Here is a 13,830-nt window from a genome sequence, read left to right on the forward strand (position 1 = left end):
TGCTAACACTGCATGTCAGAGCAACTAGCAACATTTTTCTTCTCTATAAATGCTGCTATCACTGTATGTCAGAGCAACTGGCAGTGGTTCAGTTTCTGTGTATTGGCCATTTAGTGCAAACTCAATTATCTGATTTACGCAGCTAACATCGATTCCCGTAGTATTTGTTGTTACTGAGTAGCCTGTTCTCCTTCGTGTGAATTTTATGTCCAGAAAATAAGTATAAATTCTCTGCCGCCTTATATATAGCACAACCGAGGGGTGGAGGGGCTTGGTTGTTTGTGTTTGGACCGCTTCCCCTGCCCGAGGCATGCAAGCCCTCAGTAGCGAGAGTGCAACAAGCCCCCCTCTTCCTCTGAAGGCTACTCTGGACCTACCCCTGCCTTAGCTGTGTGCTGTCAATCGTATATACTGCAATGAAACTGACGTTAAGACTTTGTTATTTTGTGCTGTACTCTGAATAGTATTATTACTTTAATATTTCAGGGTCCATGAAGTATCCAGTGCTGGGAAGTCAAGTGCCAGCTGTACGCACTTCAAGTCAGGTCAAGTCGGACATCCGAGTGGCCCTGTCAACTGGTGAACCTTCACATGGTGTCAAAGGACCCACACCACTTGCACAGCTTCCGAAATTCGATTTAGTGTGGGGAGTATGCCCTGATTACATGCATGCAGTCCTTGAAGGGGTTACCAAACAACTCGTGGAAATTTGGTTAAGTCATGTGCAGTCACCTGCATACATTGGGGAGCCATCAAAGTCTCAAAGAGTGACTGCACGACTGTTGCACCTAAGGCCACCTCAATTTTTTACTCGATTGCCACGTACACTGGATGACCGCAGCATGTGGAAGGCTAGTGAATGGAAGTGGTGGCTTTTATTCTATGCAGTTCCATGCCTTGACGGTATACTACCAAAACAGTACCATGAGCACCTGTGCCTCCTCGTCAATGGCATTTTTCTTTTACTGAAGGACAAAATTTGTAAAGATGACCTCAAAGGAGCCATGGATAACCTATCCAAATTCGTTTACAAGGTTGAAGAGCTGTATGGAAAGTCAGCTATGACATTTAATGTCCATCAGCTGCTCCACCTTCCGCAGAGCGTACGGCAGCTCGGGCCTTTATGGTCTCATTCAACATTCGTGTTTGAATCTGGAAACGGCACATTGTTGAACTTCATTAGTGATGCGAACGGAGTGCCACTGCAGGTTCTCGAACGTTTCGCAATGCGTCTACAACTTTTGCAGCTGCTGCAATCCATGGCTTTTTCTGAGAAGGCACGTGCATTGTGCCAAAAAATGACTGCTGCCTGTGCTTTAGAGAGCCCGCCAGACAAGCCACTAGGCAAGGGCTTGTTTTCAACAGAAATTTCAAGTGCAGAGACCGTTTTCATTGAAAAATTGGGCTACTGTCCAAAGAATGTTGTGGAGCACAAAAGGGTATGCCTGAAAGGACAAGTTTTCCATGTGCATACCTACCAAAGGACAAAAAGAACATGCAACTCGTATTTGAAATCTAAAAATAATGAGCACCACATACTGAGCAATGTTTTAGTACTGGAAGATGGTACGTGTGTCCTTCTGTGTCGGAAGCTTATATGTCGAAAGCACAAGATAGTGAACCACATGCACATCTGTACTGATCTTGGGGATGAAAGGCTTTTGTATGGTGCCGAAGTGGACAGAGTATGTGTTGCGATGAAAGTTGGTAAAACACTTTACATTGCTGACATCCCTAACATGCATGAACGGGATTAGGTGCAACAGTCTCAGAAATTGCAGCATATCTGTTTTTACAGCAATACTTTTGATAGGCTCACTCCCCTAGACATTTTCGCATCTGCCAGTGTTCGCCGCTGGAATTCCAGAAGGCACTGCCAGAATCTTATCATCAGCCTGGTTACGCCCACTGCAGGGCAAAGGCCTCTCCCATACTTCTCCAACTATCCCGGTCATGTACTAATTGTGGCCGTGTTGTCCCTGCAAACTTCTTAATCTCATCCACCCACCTAACTTTCTGTGCCCGCCCCCTGCTACGCTTCCCTTCACTTGGAGTCTAGTCCGTAACCCTTAATGACCATCGGTTATCTTCCCTCCTCATTACATGACCTGCCCATGCACGTTTCATTTTCTTGATTTCAACTAAGAAGTCATAAACTCTCATTTCTTTCCTGAGCTAATCTGCTCTTTTCTTATCCCTTAACGTCACACTCGTCATTCTTCTTTCCATAGCTTGTTGCGTCGTCCTCAATTTAAGCAGAACCCTTTTCGTAAGCCTCCAGGTTTCTGCCCCGTACAAGAGTACTGGTAAGACACAGCTGTTATACACTTTTCTCTTGAGGGATAATGGCAACCTGCTGTTCATGATCTGAGAATGCCTGCCAAACGCACTCCAGCCCATCCTTATTCTTCTGATTATTTCAGTCTCATGATCCTGATCCGCGGTCACTACCTGCCCTAAGTAGATGTATTCCCTTACTACTTCCAGTTCCTCGCTACCTATCGTAAGCTGCTGTTCTCTTCTGAGACTGTTATACATTACTTTAGTTTTCTGCAGATTAATATTTAGACCCACCCTTCTGCTTTGCCTCTCCAGGTCAGTGAGCATGCATTGCGATTGGTCCCCTGAGTTACTAAGCAAGGCAATATCATCAGCGAATTGCAAGTTACTAAGGTATTCTCCATTAACTCTTATCCCCAATTCTTCCCAATCCAGGTCTCTGAATACCTCCTGTAAACATGCTGTGAATAGCATTGGAGAGCTCGTATCTCCCTGTCTGACGCCTTTCTTTATTGGGATTTTGTGGCTTTCTTTATGGAGGACTACGGTGGCTGTGGACCCGCAATAGATATCTTTCAGTATTTTTACATACGGCTCGTCTACACCCTGATTCCGTAATGCCTCCATGACTGCTGAGGTTTCTACAGAATCAACCGCTTTCTCGTAATCAATGAAAGCTATATATAAGGGTTGTTTATATTCAGCACATTTCTCTATCAGCTGATTGATAGTGTGAATATGGTCTATTGTTGAGTAGCCTTTACAGAATCCTGCCTGTTCCTTTGGTTGACAGAAGTCTAAGGTGTTCCTGATTCTATTTGCGATTACCTTAGTAAATACTTTGTAGGCAACGGACAGTAAGCTGATCGGTCTATAATTTTTCAAGTCTTTGGCATCCCCTTTTTTATAGATTAGTATTATGTTTGCGTTCTTCCAAGATTCCGGTACGCTCGAGGTCATGAGGCATTGCGTATACAGGGTGGCCAGTTTTTCTAGAACAATCTGCCCACCATCCTTCAACAAATCTGCTGTTACCTGATCCTCCCCTGCTGCCTTCCCCCTTTGCATAGCTCCCAAGGCTTTCTTTACTTTTTCCGGCGTTACTTGTGCGATTTCAAATTCCTCTAGACTATTCTCTCTTCCGTTATCGTCGTGGGTGCCACTGGTACTGTATAAATCTCTATAGAACTCCTCAGAATTTTATAAAGATATTAAAAAAATATGCAGATCCCACGCATATTACAATAATAAAGATGTTATAGCAAAAATTTTGTTTCTTCTTGAACACCTTATATTTTTGTGTGTGTACCATGATACATGTGCTCTCTGCATGTTTAACATGCTTGTTGCTGAAATATCTTATTTGAATATATGCACGGAACTAAATGTAACTTGTCCACGTTCAGTTATTCCTGTGTATAAATGCTGTTTTTCTCTTTTTGGTATCTGCAACACATACTGGAAATGATGTGTACTATCCATGCATAACCGTAACCCTTCACTGTGCAAGTGACATTATTATCTCTCTAAATGTGCATTTGTGCCCATATAATAAAGGTATTTTTTTGTGAAGTTTGATCGTTGTTTGTGTCATTGCCAGCATTTTTTGGCAGCCTTCTCGTAGAATGTAACACTAGCCTGCCTGTGTCTGCGTGATGCCGTTGCTTTTGGGATACTACTTAGACAACATGCACTTGTAGCTAGGAAGCACCACGTAGTGATGAACAAGAATATACACATTCCAGCCTGTATTGTTGCAACAAGCAGCTGCCACCTGCTGGACCATTTTGATTTTTTTTATTTGTCCTATAACAGCTACTATATCCATCACCTACATGGCCCTTTTTCTAATAAATGTACAAGATCAGAATTATAGCTATCAGTTCTGTGTATCTGTTGCACTCCAATTTGCCTTCAGTAGACCAATAGCTGAGAATTTTATTACTTTTGTTCTGCCAACAGAAAAGTAATTATTGGCCATCAGATGATGCAGTCTTATCAGAAATGGCTAGTGAACCAATCTCCCTCTTAGCCATGCATATAAACAAGGTGAATACAGCTGTCAGTTATCACATACCCACTCTGTTGACCTAATAAGGGACCAATAACTGTCTGCTATTGGACTGACACGCCTTCTATCGGTTTAACAAGACATAGATAGGTGGGAGTTATTGGACTGATACACTCTCTGTTAGTCCGATAAGAGACGAATAGGTGGCAGCTAGTGGACTAATACATTCTTTATTAATCCAATAAAAGACCAATAGGTGGCACCTATTGTACCATACAACTTCTATTGGTCCAATAAAAGACTAATAGGTGGCATCGATTGGTCCAATACAACTTCTATTGGTCCAATAAAAGACTAATAGGTGGCACCTATTGGTCCAATACAACTTCTATGGGTCCAATAAAAGACTAATAGGTGGCACCTATTGGTCCAATACAACTTCTATTGGTCCAATAAAGGACTAATAGGTGGCAGCTATTGGTCTCTATTGGTTCCAATAGAATTCCTATACAGCCTATAGAGCTCCAGTAGATTTCCCATAGGACCTATAGAGATTTTGTATTGGACCAATAGAAAATCCTATTGGTATTTTTGCTAGGGGCCGGCCACGGGTGCCACGACGGGCTGACTGGTATTGCGGCCTGGCACCGGGCGCCGTCAACTCGGATGCTGTGTGCACCGAGCGGAGTAGGACCACCTCACAGAGCTGACGTCTCCTCGCGGCTGCCTGTTTTGCGCCCATTTTGGGTGTTGTTTTTGGATGCTGGTTGTTGTCAGGGTAGCGACGATTTAGGCCTAAGGCTTTACGAAGCTGCCTGTCGCACGTGGAGGGACACAACCTGGTGGACCGTGGCGTTGAGGCGTTGCAATTTGCCTCCGTCATTCTATTTAGCCTCGCACGAATTGAAATCACTCGTTCGACTCAAGGAAGCGAGCTTCGTTCACGTGAACTTAGCGACTGGGTAGCCGCCCGATCTTTTGCTAGCCGAGTTGAACATCGTACCACGTGGGCGATATGCCTGCAGAATTCCTCTCCCTTGCACTACTTTAGTGTTTGCCGAGTGTGTTAAGTGTACACAGCGTGAATGGAGTCACCCCTGGCTTGCTGTCACCTTCACATCGTCTGCGCTGCTGCTCCGGACTACGATCGAGCCACCCCGGGCGATGGTGATGCTGTGGCCAGTTCGGCGCAGCGACTTCGGCGGCCTCCTGCATCCAGCTCACGACCCTCGGAGGCGGACAAAGGAGCCAGCGGTCACCGACAGCTACGGCGGCTCTTGCCAGCAGGGCGCGTCGGCGCGAGTGACACTTGCTCGTACCGACTACTGCGTCGTCGTTTCCGGAGTCCTGGCCTGGAATCGTGCCGTCTTGTCTGCAAAGCTGCTGCTGTGACCGGCGGACGCCAGCGGTGTACCCCAAGGACAGTCGGCTCGCATGTTATGGACAGCGTGTGGACATTTCCCCGTCGCGGCCACTGTTGCATGTAGCACCTTGTTCGCGAAGCACGTGTTGATGTTAGACTGTGTGAAATGTTTCGCCGGGATATGTAGTGATTTAAGGTTGGGGGGATGTGGGGATGCGTGACTCTCACGCCTCCCCTGAGATCTAGTTTTCCCGCATAGCTCGTCTCCTGCAGGGCGGCTTGGCCCGTCGCGTGCCCTGGCGCCCGCGGCGGTCGGAGTGGTTGAAGCGCAGTGCGAGAGATGGCGCTAGTGTTGCGCTGCGGCGGGGTAACTTGGGCGCCGGGAGACGGGCGCTTCAGTTCTTTACCGGCGGGGTGGCGCACGGCGTGGACGTCCCGCGCGCGCGCGCGGCGACCCATGCTTCTGCGAGACCGCCTCGCGTGGCCGCCTTCGAACGCACGACCGTTGGCATGACCGAACACTCGAACGACCAGGCGTTGGGATCCAGCATGGGGCGAACATATTCGCTCGCCATCCGGTCGCTCGGTGAGTCGGACTTCTAGATTTGTCGCGCGCCCATCGGCATGTTTTGTGGATAGCAACTCGGCTAGCTGGCATTGATCTATGAAAGGTGCAATAAATGCCCTTGTGACTGTTTGCACTACTGTGTTGTCGTTCCTTTGTCCTAAGAGTACGGAGGAGAACCCCGGTATCTCCGACAAGTTCCAGACCTGCTTCTGGAAAGGCACATTGAAACTTGTCTACTGGCATTACAGAGATGCTTGCACCGGTGTCCAACTACATCAGAAATGGCTTCCCGAACATTTCTGCGGTGGCAAGGAAGGGCAGCACAGTTGGCTCACCGCTTAGGTGCCATAGGTCAAAAACATCAGCACCGCGGGGAACACGAAGCACGTTGGTGTCGGTGACAACAGCGTTTACCTACACAGTACGTGTTGATCGTTGCGGGACAGTCCTCGCAGCAGACATGTTTTCCTTCGCGAATGTGTCGGCCTTCTTCGAGTTGCAGACGACTTCCAAGTGCCCCACTTGCAGAATGGCACTGCGACTTGCTGTGTCTGCATTGCGACGCTAAATGACTTCTGTCGCCGCAGCGGTAACATGCGTGGGGGGCGTAGCGCCTGCCAAGTACAGCCAGTATGTCATCGAGCGTTTTATCTTGGGGAGTTTCTGGCTTTACAAGGTTGTGAAGTAGTGCGTAGGTACGAGGCCTGCAGTAGCTCAAAAATATTCACCTTTTCTTGCTGGCACGACGTCGTTGGCGTCGAAGAACTCTTGGAGCACGCTCCACGTAAGCAGGCAATGTGTCGCCTTCCCCCTTGAGCGCTTTGATCCTATCGAAGGTGGGCATGGTTGTTCCTGCAGTTTATGTGTTTTCATTTCATGATGTATTGAGGCAAAGAATTTCAGAGCCATGTAGCAGAGTCTGTAATCATGAAAAATTTGATTTGCGGGCCTAGCGCGTCGGCTTTTATGCGTGACTAGTTGAAGGTTCCAATGTAATCGCTGGTGCCGCTTGGCTTCCAGAAAATACTGCACAATTCTCATTGCACATACAATCATATTACAAAACATTCGCAAACCTTGACAATCTAAACAAGTGCGAATGAGACCAAACCAAGCAAACCATACAAATGCAAGCGAGAGCTGATGGGGGCAGATGATAGTACGAAACAAGTGGTCTAGCTGAGACCAGATACATCACATCATACAGATACAGTACGCATCATGTGTACGGGTGGCTCCACATGAAACCAGTTTCCTGCGCGCACTTCACTGAAGCGGCTGCTTTTATTGGTCTGCCGTTTGTGGCTCGCATTTTTCACCTGCCACTCTGCATTAGCTCTTTAATTCTTCGCTGTTGTGCTCGTTAGCTCGGTTATGCCGCAGCCTCCGCTTGCCGCAGGAAAGAGCCATTAAGAGGTGCACTCTGAAAACAAATGTATCCAGAATGGATAATTTTATTTACGTTTTAAGAGGGGACATGGCACCTAGAGGTTTCTTTATTTATTGAGCAAATTCAACCTAATTGCACAGATATATGATTTTGAAAATGCAATTACTTATTTTTTGTAGCTCAAGTAATTTATGAGATAATTAAATGTTCATTATCATTATTTGGTGAAACAATAAATAAAAATATACTGGCCAGAAAGTCATATTTATTGCATGAGTGGAAAGCAGAGTATACAAGAATTGCAGTGCTGAAAGCAGTTTTTGAATCCAGCAACAAATAGCAATTTAACAGCTCTTCAAAGTTCAGTGTTTACAGCACAGTTACTAATGAAAGAAAGGAAAGCAAAAAATTATGGAGATAGAGAAATAAGAATATGCTTGCAGCCCTTCAAGCTTTATTCATTTAGCTGAGTATAGCAAAAAAAATGACAGCTGTAGCTGTCCTACAGATTGAGATACCGTTGCTCTGAACGGGCAGGGTGAAAATTAAAGAAAAATGAGAACAGCTTGATTTATTCAGAAATGTTGCAAAATGTTTACAAGTTACCAGCTGCAACCGGTTAGTATCCCCCTGGCACATGATCAGTTGAGAATTGTTGCCTGTGTGGTGTTCTTTGAGGGCTTGATACATGTTTTCAGCTGATGCAAGCTTTCGAGCTGAAGCATTCAATCGCCGTTGATCTTTTTTCAGCCATGCGATCACTATAATGAACTATGGTTGAGGCTCAGCTCTTGCACTATAGGTGCAGACGCTTTCACGTTCCCTGCATTAAACTTCGGCACTGCCTCCGCCACAGCTAAGAGACCACAGAGACCACATAACTGAGTGGAGGCTGTCGTTGCTGTTTTGGTTCTTTCCCCTCTGGCACCTCTCAAGCAACTTGTCACTCAAACGCTCGTAAATGACCAGCAAGGCCTGGCAAATATGAGGAGGCAGGTTGCGAGGATGTTTTGGTGCCGGCTCACCCCTAGCCTCTGCGGCATTTTGATGGCACCACGAGTTGGGGCCTGTTGAGCAAAATGTGTGGCTCGATTCAGAGTCGGTGGAGGTGATGCGATAGTAAGTTGCCATCACTGCCTTGTGCATGGCATCCATGTCTCCCTTATGCGTTTTTAGCACCCATCCATAATATGAGCTTATTCTTGTAATAAGGTCTACTGTGAGCTGACCCTTTCCACCGAGGCTCTGAAGGCCAGGCGCTTTGTTTTTTGAAACAAGGCTGTGCAACGCCATACCCATGTGTTTCTGGATGAGGTCTATGCAATCCTTTTTGTCTGTTTGCAAATAACCATAAATGTTTTCCTCTTGCAGTGCAAGATAGGTACGGCTGTCCCCATCACTGAATATAGTGGTGTAATGGAGTTTGTGCCGTTCAAGGGACCTCTTGAAAAGAATTAGGGCGGCCTCCGCTTCAATTTCTCCCGATTGTTTCTCGTGTTTTTCTGGCACTAGTGATTCCTCTTCCAGTTGCCAAAAGGAGGTTCATTTTCATTTGGGCTCGTCTCGCATCCTGCATAGGAATTGCTTAAGAGGAGACATGAGGATCAAAGCTAACTTTTTTATTTGCCAGCCGATTTTGATAAAATTTTCCACAGGTGTTAGTAATCTCACATAAACAAAACCGTTAAAATGCGGCTGCAATATCTCAAGTACTTTTTTGGTAACAAAATCTTTCTGCTTTCATTTTTGTAAAATGCCTGCACACCTGTAATCTGATGCTAGGAGTTCAAGCAAACATTGATAGTACTCCCATATGTATTCTCCACACAATGGCATGCCTGTAATGTTGTGACCTAATAGAATTTTTAAAATTATAATTTTTTGGAAACTATTCCAGTTGCAGGAAAACCTCGACCGTGAAAACAAAGGATAACAAATTAATGAAGCAACTATTTTTAAAACAAAACATGTCATTGTGTGCAGTATTAGAGTTTGGAGAACGATCTCACCACTGGCATCCAGTTGTAAGGGTTGTAGTCGGGCATGAACTATGTGGTAGCTGGCCCATGCCGTCGTCCAAATCACCCATGCTTGGGACATTGTTGTAGGGAGGTACTTGCTCTCATCAAGAACTAGCAGTACAGGATTTACTTACAATATTTACATTAAAACAGGAAATACATTTCAACAGCCTAGCATGACTGCAAAAAGGAGCATGAAGCTCCCACCACGAAGCGCATAGCACACGAGCACAAAGCTCCAAGCACCCCGCTTGTCGACTACACAGCTTCTTAAAAACACTGTCCTCCCTAGATCCCTAGGTGAGGGGAAACTGCCGTCCAACCTTCATCCAATCGGACCGTCCACAGTCGTTGGAAGGCCTAGTCATCCCGCCTTTGGGGGAAGGACTTGCACACTCACGTACGCACTTTGAATTCCCAGAACCCACCGAGTTGAGCAGGTCCTCGTAGCCAGGTTGGCACGCTTGACCCCAGCCGGCGTCTCGTAATTCCAGAGCTGACTTCTCCAGTAGCCGCCACGAGTGTCAGCAGACTGTGACGAATCCTGGGGCCGTAGGAAAACACCGCAAAACACCCTTTTCCGAGAAGCCCTCTTGCTGCAAATAGACCATGAAGGCGATGGCAAATCAACCAACAATACTCGGTCTGCCGAACGGCTAGCCTGGCCGATGCCGCTGGGCTGTACGACGAGGCGGATGGTTAATTAACTTTGCCGTGGTCTCCAGTTCTCCGGAGGAAGTGCATGGTCGGTTAGCGTTGTCGGCGTCGCCGGTTGTCTGAAGCACGCCACCCCCGCGGGTCGATCGAAACAACTTCAGCGGGCTGAGATAGGTTTGCAGAGCAGTACCCGTGCAGGCCGATCGTAACAGCAGTGATGCACAGTGAGGGTAACAAAACGATTGGTGTAAAAATATTCATAACGGTGACTGATATATTGGCTTTGCAAGTTGACCGTGGTGGTAAAAAAAAGTGAGAAAAAGGTGTTCGAGTTTTGGACCATGTTTATTAGACTAGAAACCACCGGCCTTGTAGTTGCAGGTGTCAGGTTGATCTCTTGGCTTCTTGGATCTTTTCTGCTTGCCTTCATGTACTTTTTGTGCCCTGTTTTCACCCAAGGCATCTTTCTTGGCCGCACAACGGATTCCATGTCCCGCAGGTTTCACGCCAAGCGAGGTGCAAAACTGTGTAAGCTCGAAGGGCGCCACTGTTGAAGCGACGCTGCCTCACTTACAGCTGTCTCTACAGCAATCAGGGAAACATTCTTATCCTTTGGCATGATTGACCAAATCACGGAGTGCGGGCTTTCTGCTGCATTTTGAGTTTCTTTTCCTTTGCAACGCTCCAGCAACTGAGGCTCAGAGATATGCTGGCAAACTGGCAACATGGCCTCAGCTAAGTGCACTTTCAACCTGTACTTGTGAGCAGGCTGCGGTTCCTCTTCCGTTTCTGCTGCTCGATGCCTACACCAACTTGTCGGCCCCGCAGGACAGACCTCGTGGTGCGATTCCACATCTGTAAAGGTGGTGTGATGAAATGTTGGGCCATGACTGCTCTCTCCATGTCCTTCACATCCTCGCTTCCTCAAGGCCATTCTATATAGCTTGTCAGCCTCTTTATGAGGTCTTGTGTCAGGCCTCCTTGGCCACCAAGTGGTTGGTCTCTACTGCTCTTGGTGACCAAAGTCTGCAAGTTGGTCCCTATCCTTTTCTCAACGTGATTTACACAGTCCTCTTTAAAGAACTGGATAAACCCATAGGTTTGGTCCTCACACAGTGCCAAGTATGTCCGGCTGTCCCCGTCGCACATGATGTTGGTGTAACGCGGACTGTTTTTTGTCAAGGAGCAACGAAAAAGCTCAAGTGCGGCCTCCACCTCCAGCTTGCCGGATTTCACGTCTGTGTTCTTCTGACATTGATACGCCAGCCTTCACACAATATAGTCACCTGGCGCTGGCCCCAACATGCACCCATGACAGTAGTTCGAGAGGACTGCAAAGTCCAATACCAAGCCACTGTAAAATTCAATTACATCCCCTACACCAATGTGGCTACTGTGACCCCGGGTCATTCACGTACCATCATAAATGACTGTGATGTTCTTAGGGAATGTTGGGTCCATTTCATTGTAGACTCTTTTCACAGCTGCAACAGCATCAACGCACACGTTTGTTGCAGATTTGCTTGCAGCAGGCTTGAATTTAGCTTTCAGGTGCCCCTGAAATGTCTTCTGATGAAGCCCCCTGTACAAAACATTCATCACAGACCAAAGGTCTGTAAGGACAGTGGCACCCTTCCCTATGCTCTTGATTGCTTGCACGAACCTCAGGTTCACCTTAAAGGCCTGGCTTCCCTCTCTTGGTGAAGACCACTGTGCCTCTGAAGTACTGCATGCTGAGCAATGTAAAACCATCTTCACGGCAAGGCCAAGCCTGGTTTCCGGCACTATCGCTATCCCCAGCAGGAAGCACTGATGGCACGGTGTTTTGCTGAGAAATGCATTCACTGCAGCAACTTGCACAAGCAAAAACTCACTTGAGCCCATCGTCACCGAGCATGCTTCTCCAGCCGTCAACCCTATCTTCCATTCGGTTGCCGGCACAGAACCAAGTGACGCGCGGACAGTGGCGGCGGTCATCTTCAACTCCTCTGACGAGATTAACTGTGCATGTGCTTGGACTGCACTTTCATTGTTCCTCTCGGTGATGGGAGTGGCACAATCAGGGTACGCTGCGGAGCATTCATGGGACGTCGCAGGCGTCGAAGCATCCGAAAAGGCTGTTATCAGCTTGGTGTCATCACCACTGGAACTCAAGGCTGCCTGCGAACTGCCTGGCAATGCGTCGACAGTCTCTCTTGCAAGCTCGTGCGCGGACACATCTCTGCTAGGACTGCTTATCCTTCGGATGTTCGGCGGCTTGCGCTTGCGGCTGCTGAAGCAGTGCTTGGTTGCGAATTTCATTGTCCACGGACACATCTCTGCTAGGACTGCTTATCCTTCGGAAGTTCGGCGGCTTGCGCTTGCGGCTGCTGAAGCAGTGCTTGGTCGCGAATTTCATCGTCCATGTCCGCCTAGTCATGTCCGCCTAGAAACTTGCCTGTGACAAGCCAATAGAACTGTTATACGAGCCTTGCCTTGCTTGCCGATGTGGCACTTGTCCCCGCAGGTGTCGAGCGCTGTCGCGGAAGTATTTTCCAGAACAGGCCTGTTTCGTCCGCATTAAACATTTGGTTCGGCTCATACTTGGCGAGGACCTGGGACCACTCTTGTTCAAGCCACTTCTTGATCTCCCCTTCATTGGCGCCCTCACTTTCCCCCGAGGCTGTCTTCCCGACAGTGTTAAAGTGGGCCTTAAAACGTTGCAGCAAACTGCTACTGGCATTGAAGTTCTCGGCGCCGAGAATGAATGCAAAATTCTTGGCCTTCTGTAGCGGCATCGGTCCCAATGAAGGAATATTCCAGGCCCTGGCATCGATGAACCATTGGTGCAGTGACTTTTCAACATCTTCAAAAGCAGCTTTGCGCACATGTTGCGTGCCTGAGTGCTGATTTTGTCCTGCCTTGGCCTTAATGTCGCTCTCGTTTTTCAGTGGAGCACTGAAAATGCTTCTTAGTAGGTCGAAAGCTTTGGTGACATTTGACTTTTCGCCATTCTCAATGCACTGGATTACTTCCGATTTTGCAGCACATGTCGGGGACGTCTGCTTCTTCGCGTTTGCAGCCATCGCAACACCAACCACACAACTACAGGCCTAACTCCGATCATGCAAATACACGATAACGACAACTGGCTTAGCATTAGGAGCGCCACGGAGGAGGAGTCAGTGCGGCAAATGCAGTGCGTCCTTGACCTTGCCCAACTAGCCAAGCTGCTCCGTGCATAACGCCACTACATTCAAATGGTGCCCTCAGCGTAATCAATGTGTGCAGCTATGGTATGCAGTAGTCGGAAATGCCTATCGTACCACCGCTATCTTTCAGGGTGTTATGGGAAAGCTTACCGCCTGTCAAAAGAGCACAAGCGGTCTGGGGTGGCGGAGTTCAATATATCAATTTTACGCCCAACTTTGTTCGAAATAAAAAATAAAAAAGCGTGGAATATTCAAGGTGATACAGAAAGTGTTTCATATACGCAATAATTCAATATAACTGTGTTCATTTTATTGAAGTTTGACTAGTGCACTGAAACTTCCCTTGAAC

At 47.3% G+C, this 13,830-nt stretch overlaps 1 protein-coding gene across 1 annotated transcript; it reads right to left on the reverse strand.

Moving 5' to 3' along the window:
• Nucleotides 1–12,749: 12,749 nt before the first annotated feature.
• Nucleotides 12,750–13,355, reverse strand: LOC126524987 (tigger transposable element-derived protein 6-like). The gene has a single exon (XM_050173053.2). It carries the CDS (start codon nt 13,353–13,355, stop codon nt 12,750–12,752), a length of 606 nt encoding a protein of 201 aa, XP_050029010.2.
• Nucleotides 13,356–13,830: the final 475 nt, after the last annotated feature.

The sequence above is a fragment of the Dermacentor andersoni genome, chromosome 3 (genome assembly GCF_023375885.2).
Source record: "Dermacentor andersoni chromosome 3, qqDerAnde1_hic_scaffold, whole genome shotgun sequence".
Classification (NCBI taxonomy): Eukaryota; Metazoa; Arthropoda; class Arachnida; order Ixodida; family Ixodidae; genus Dermacentor; species Dermacentor andersoni.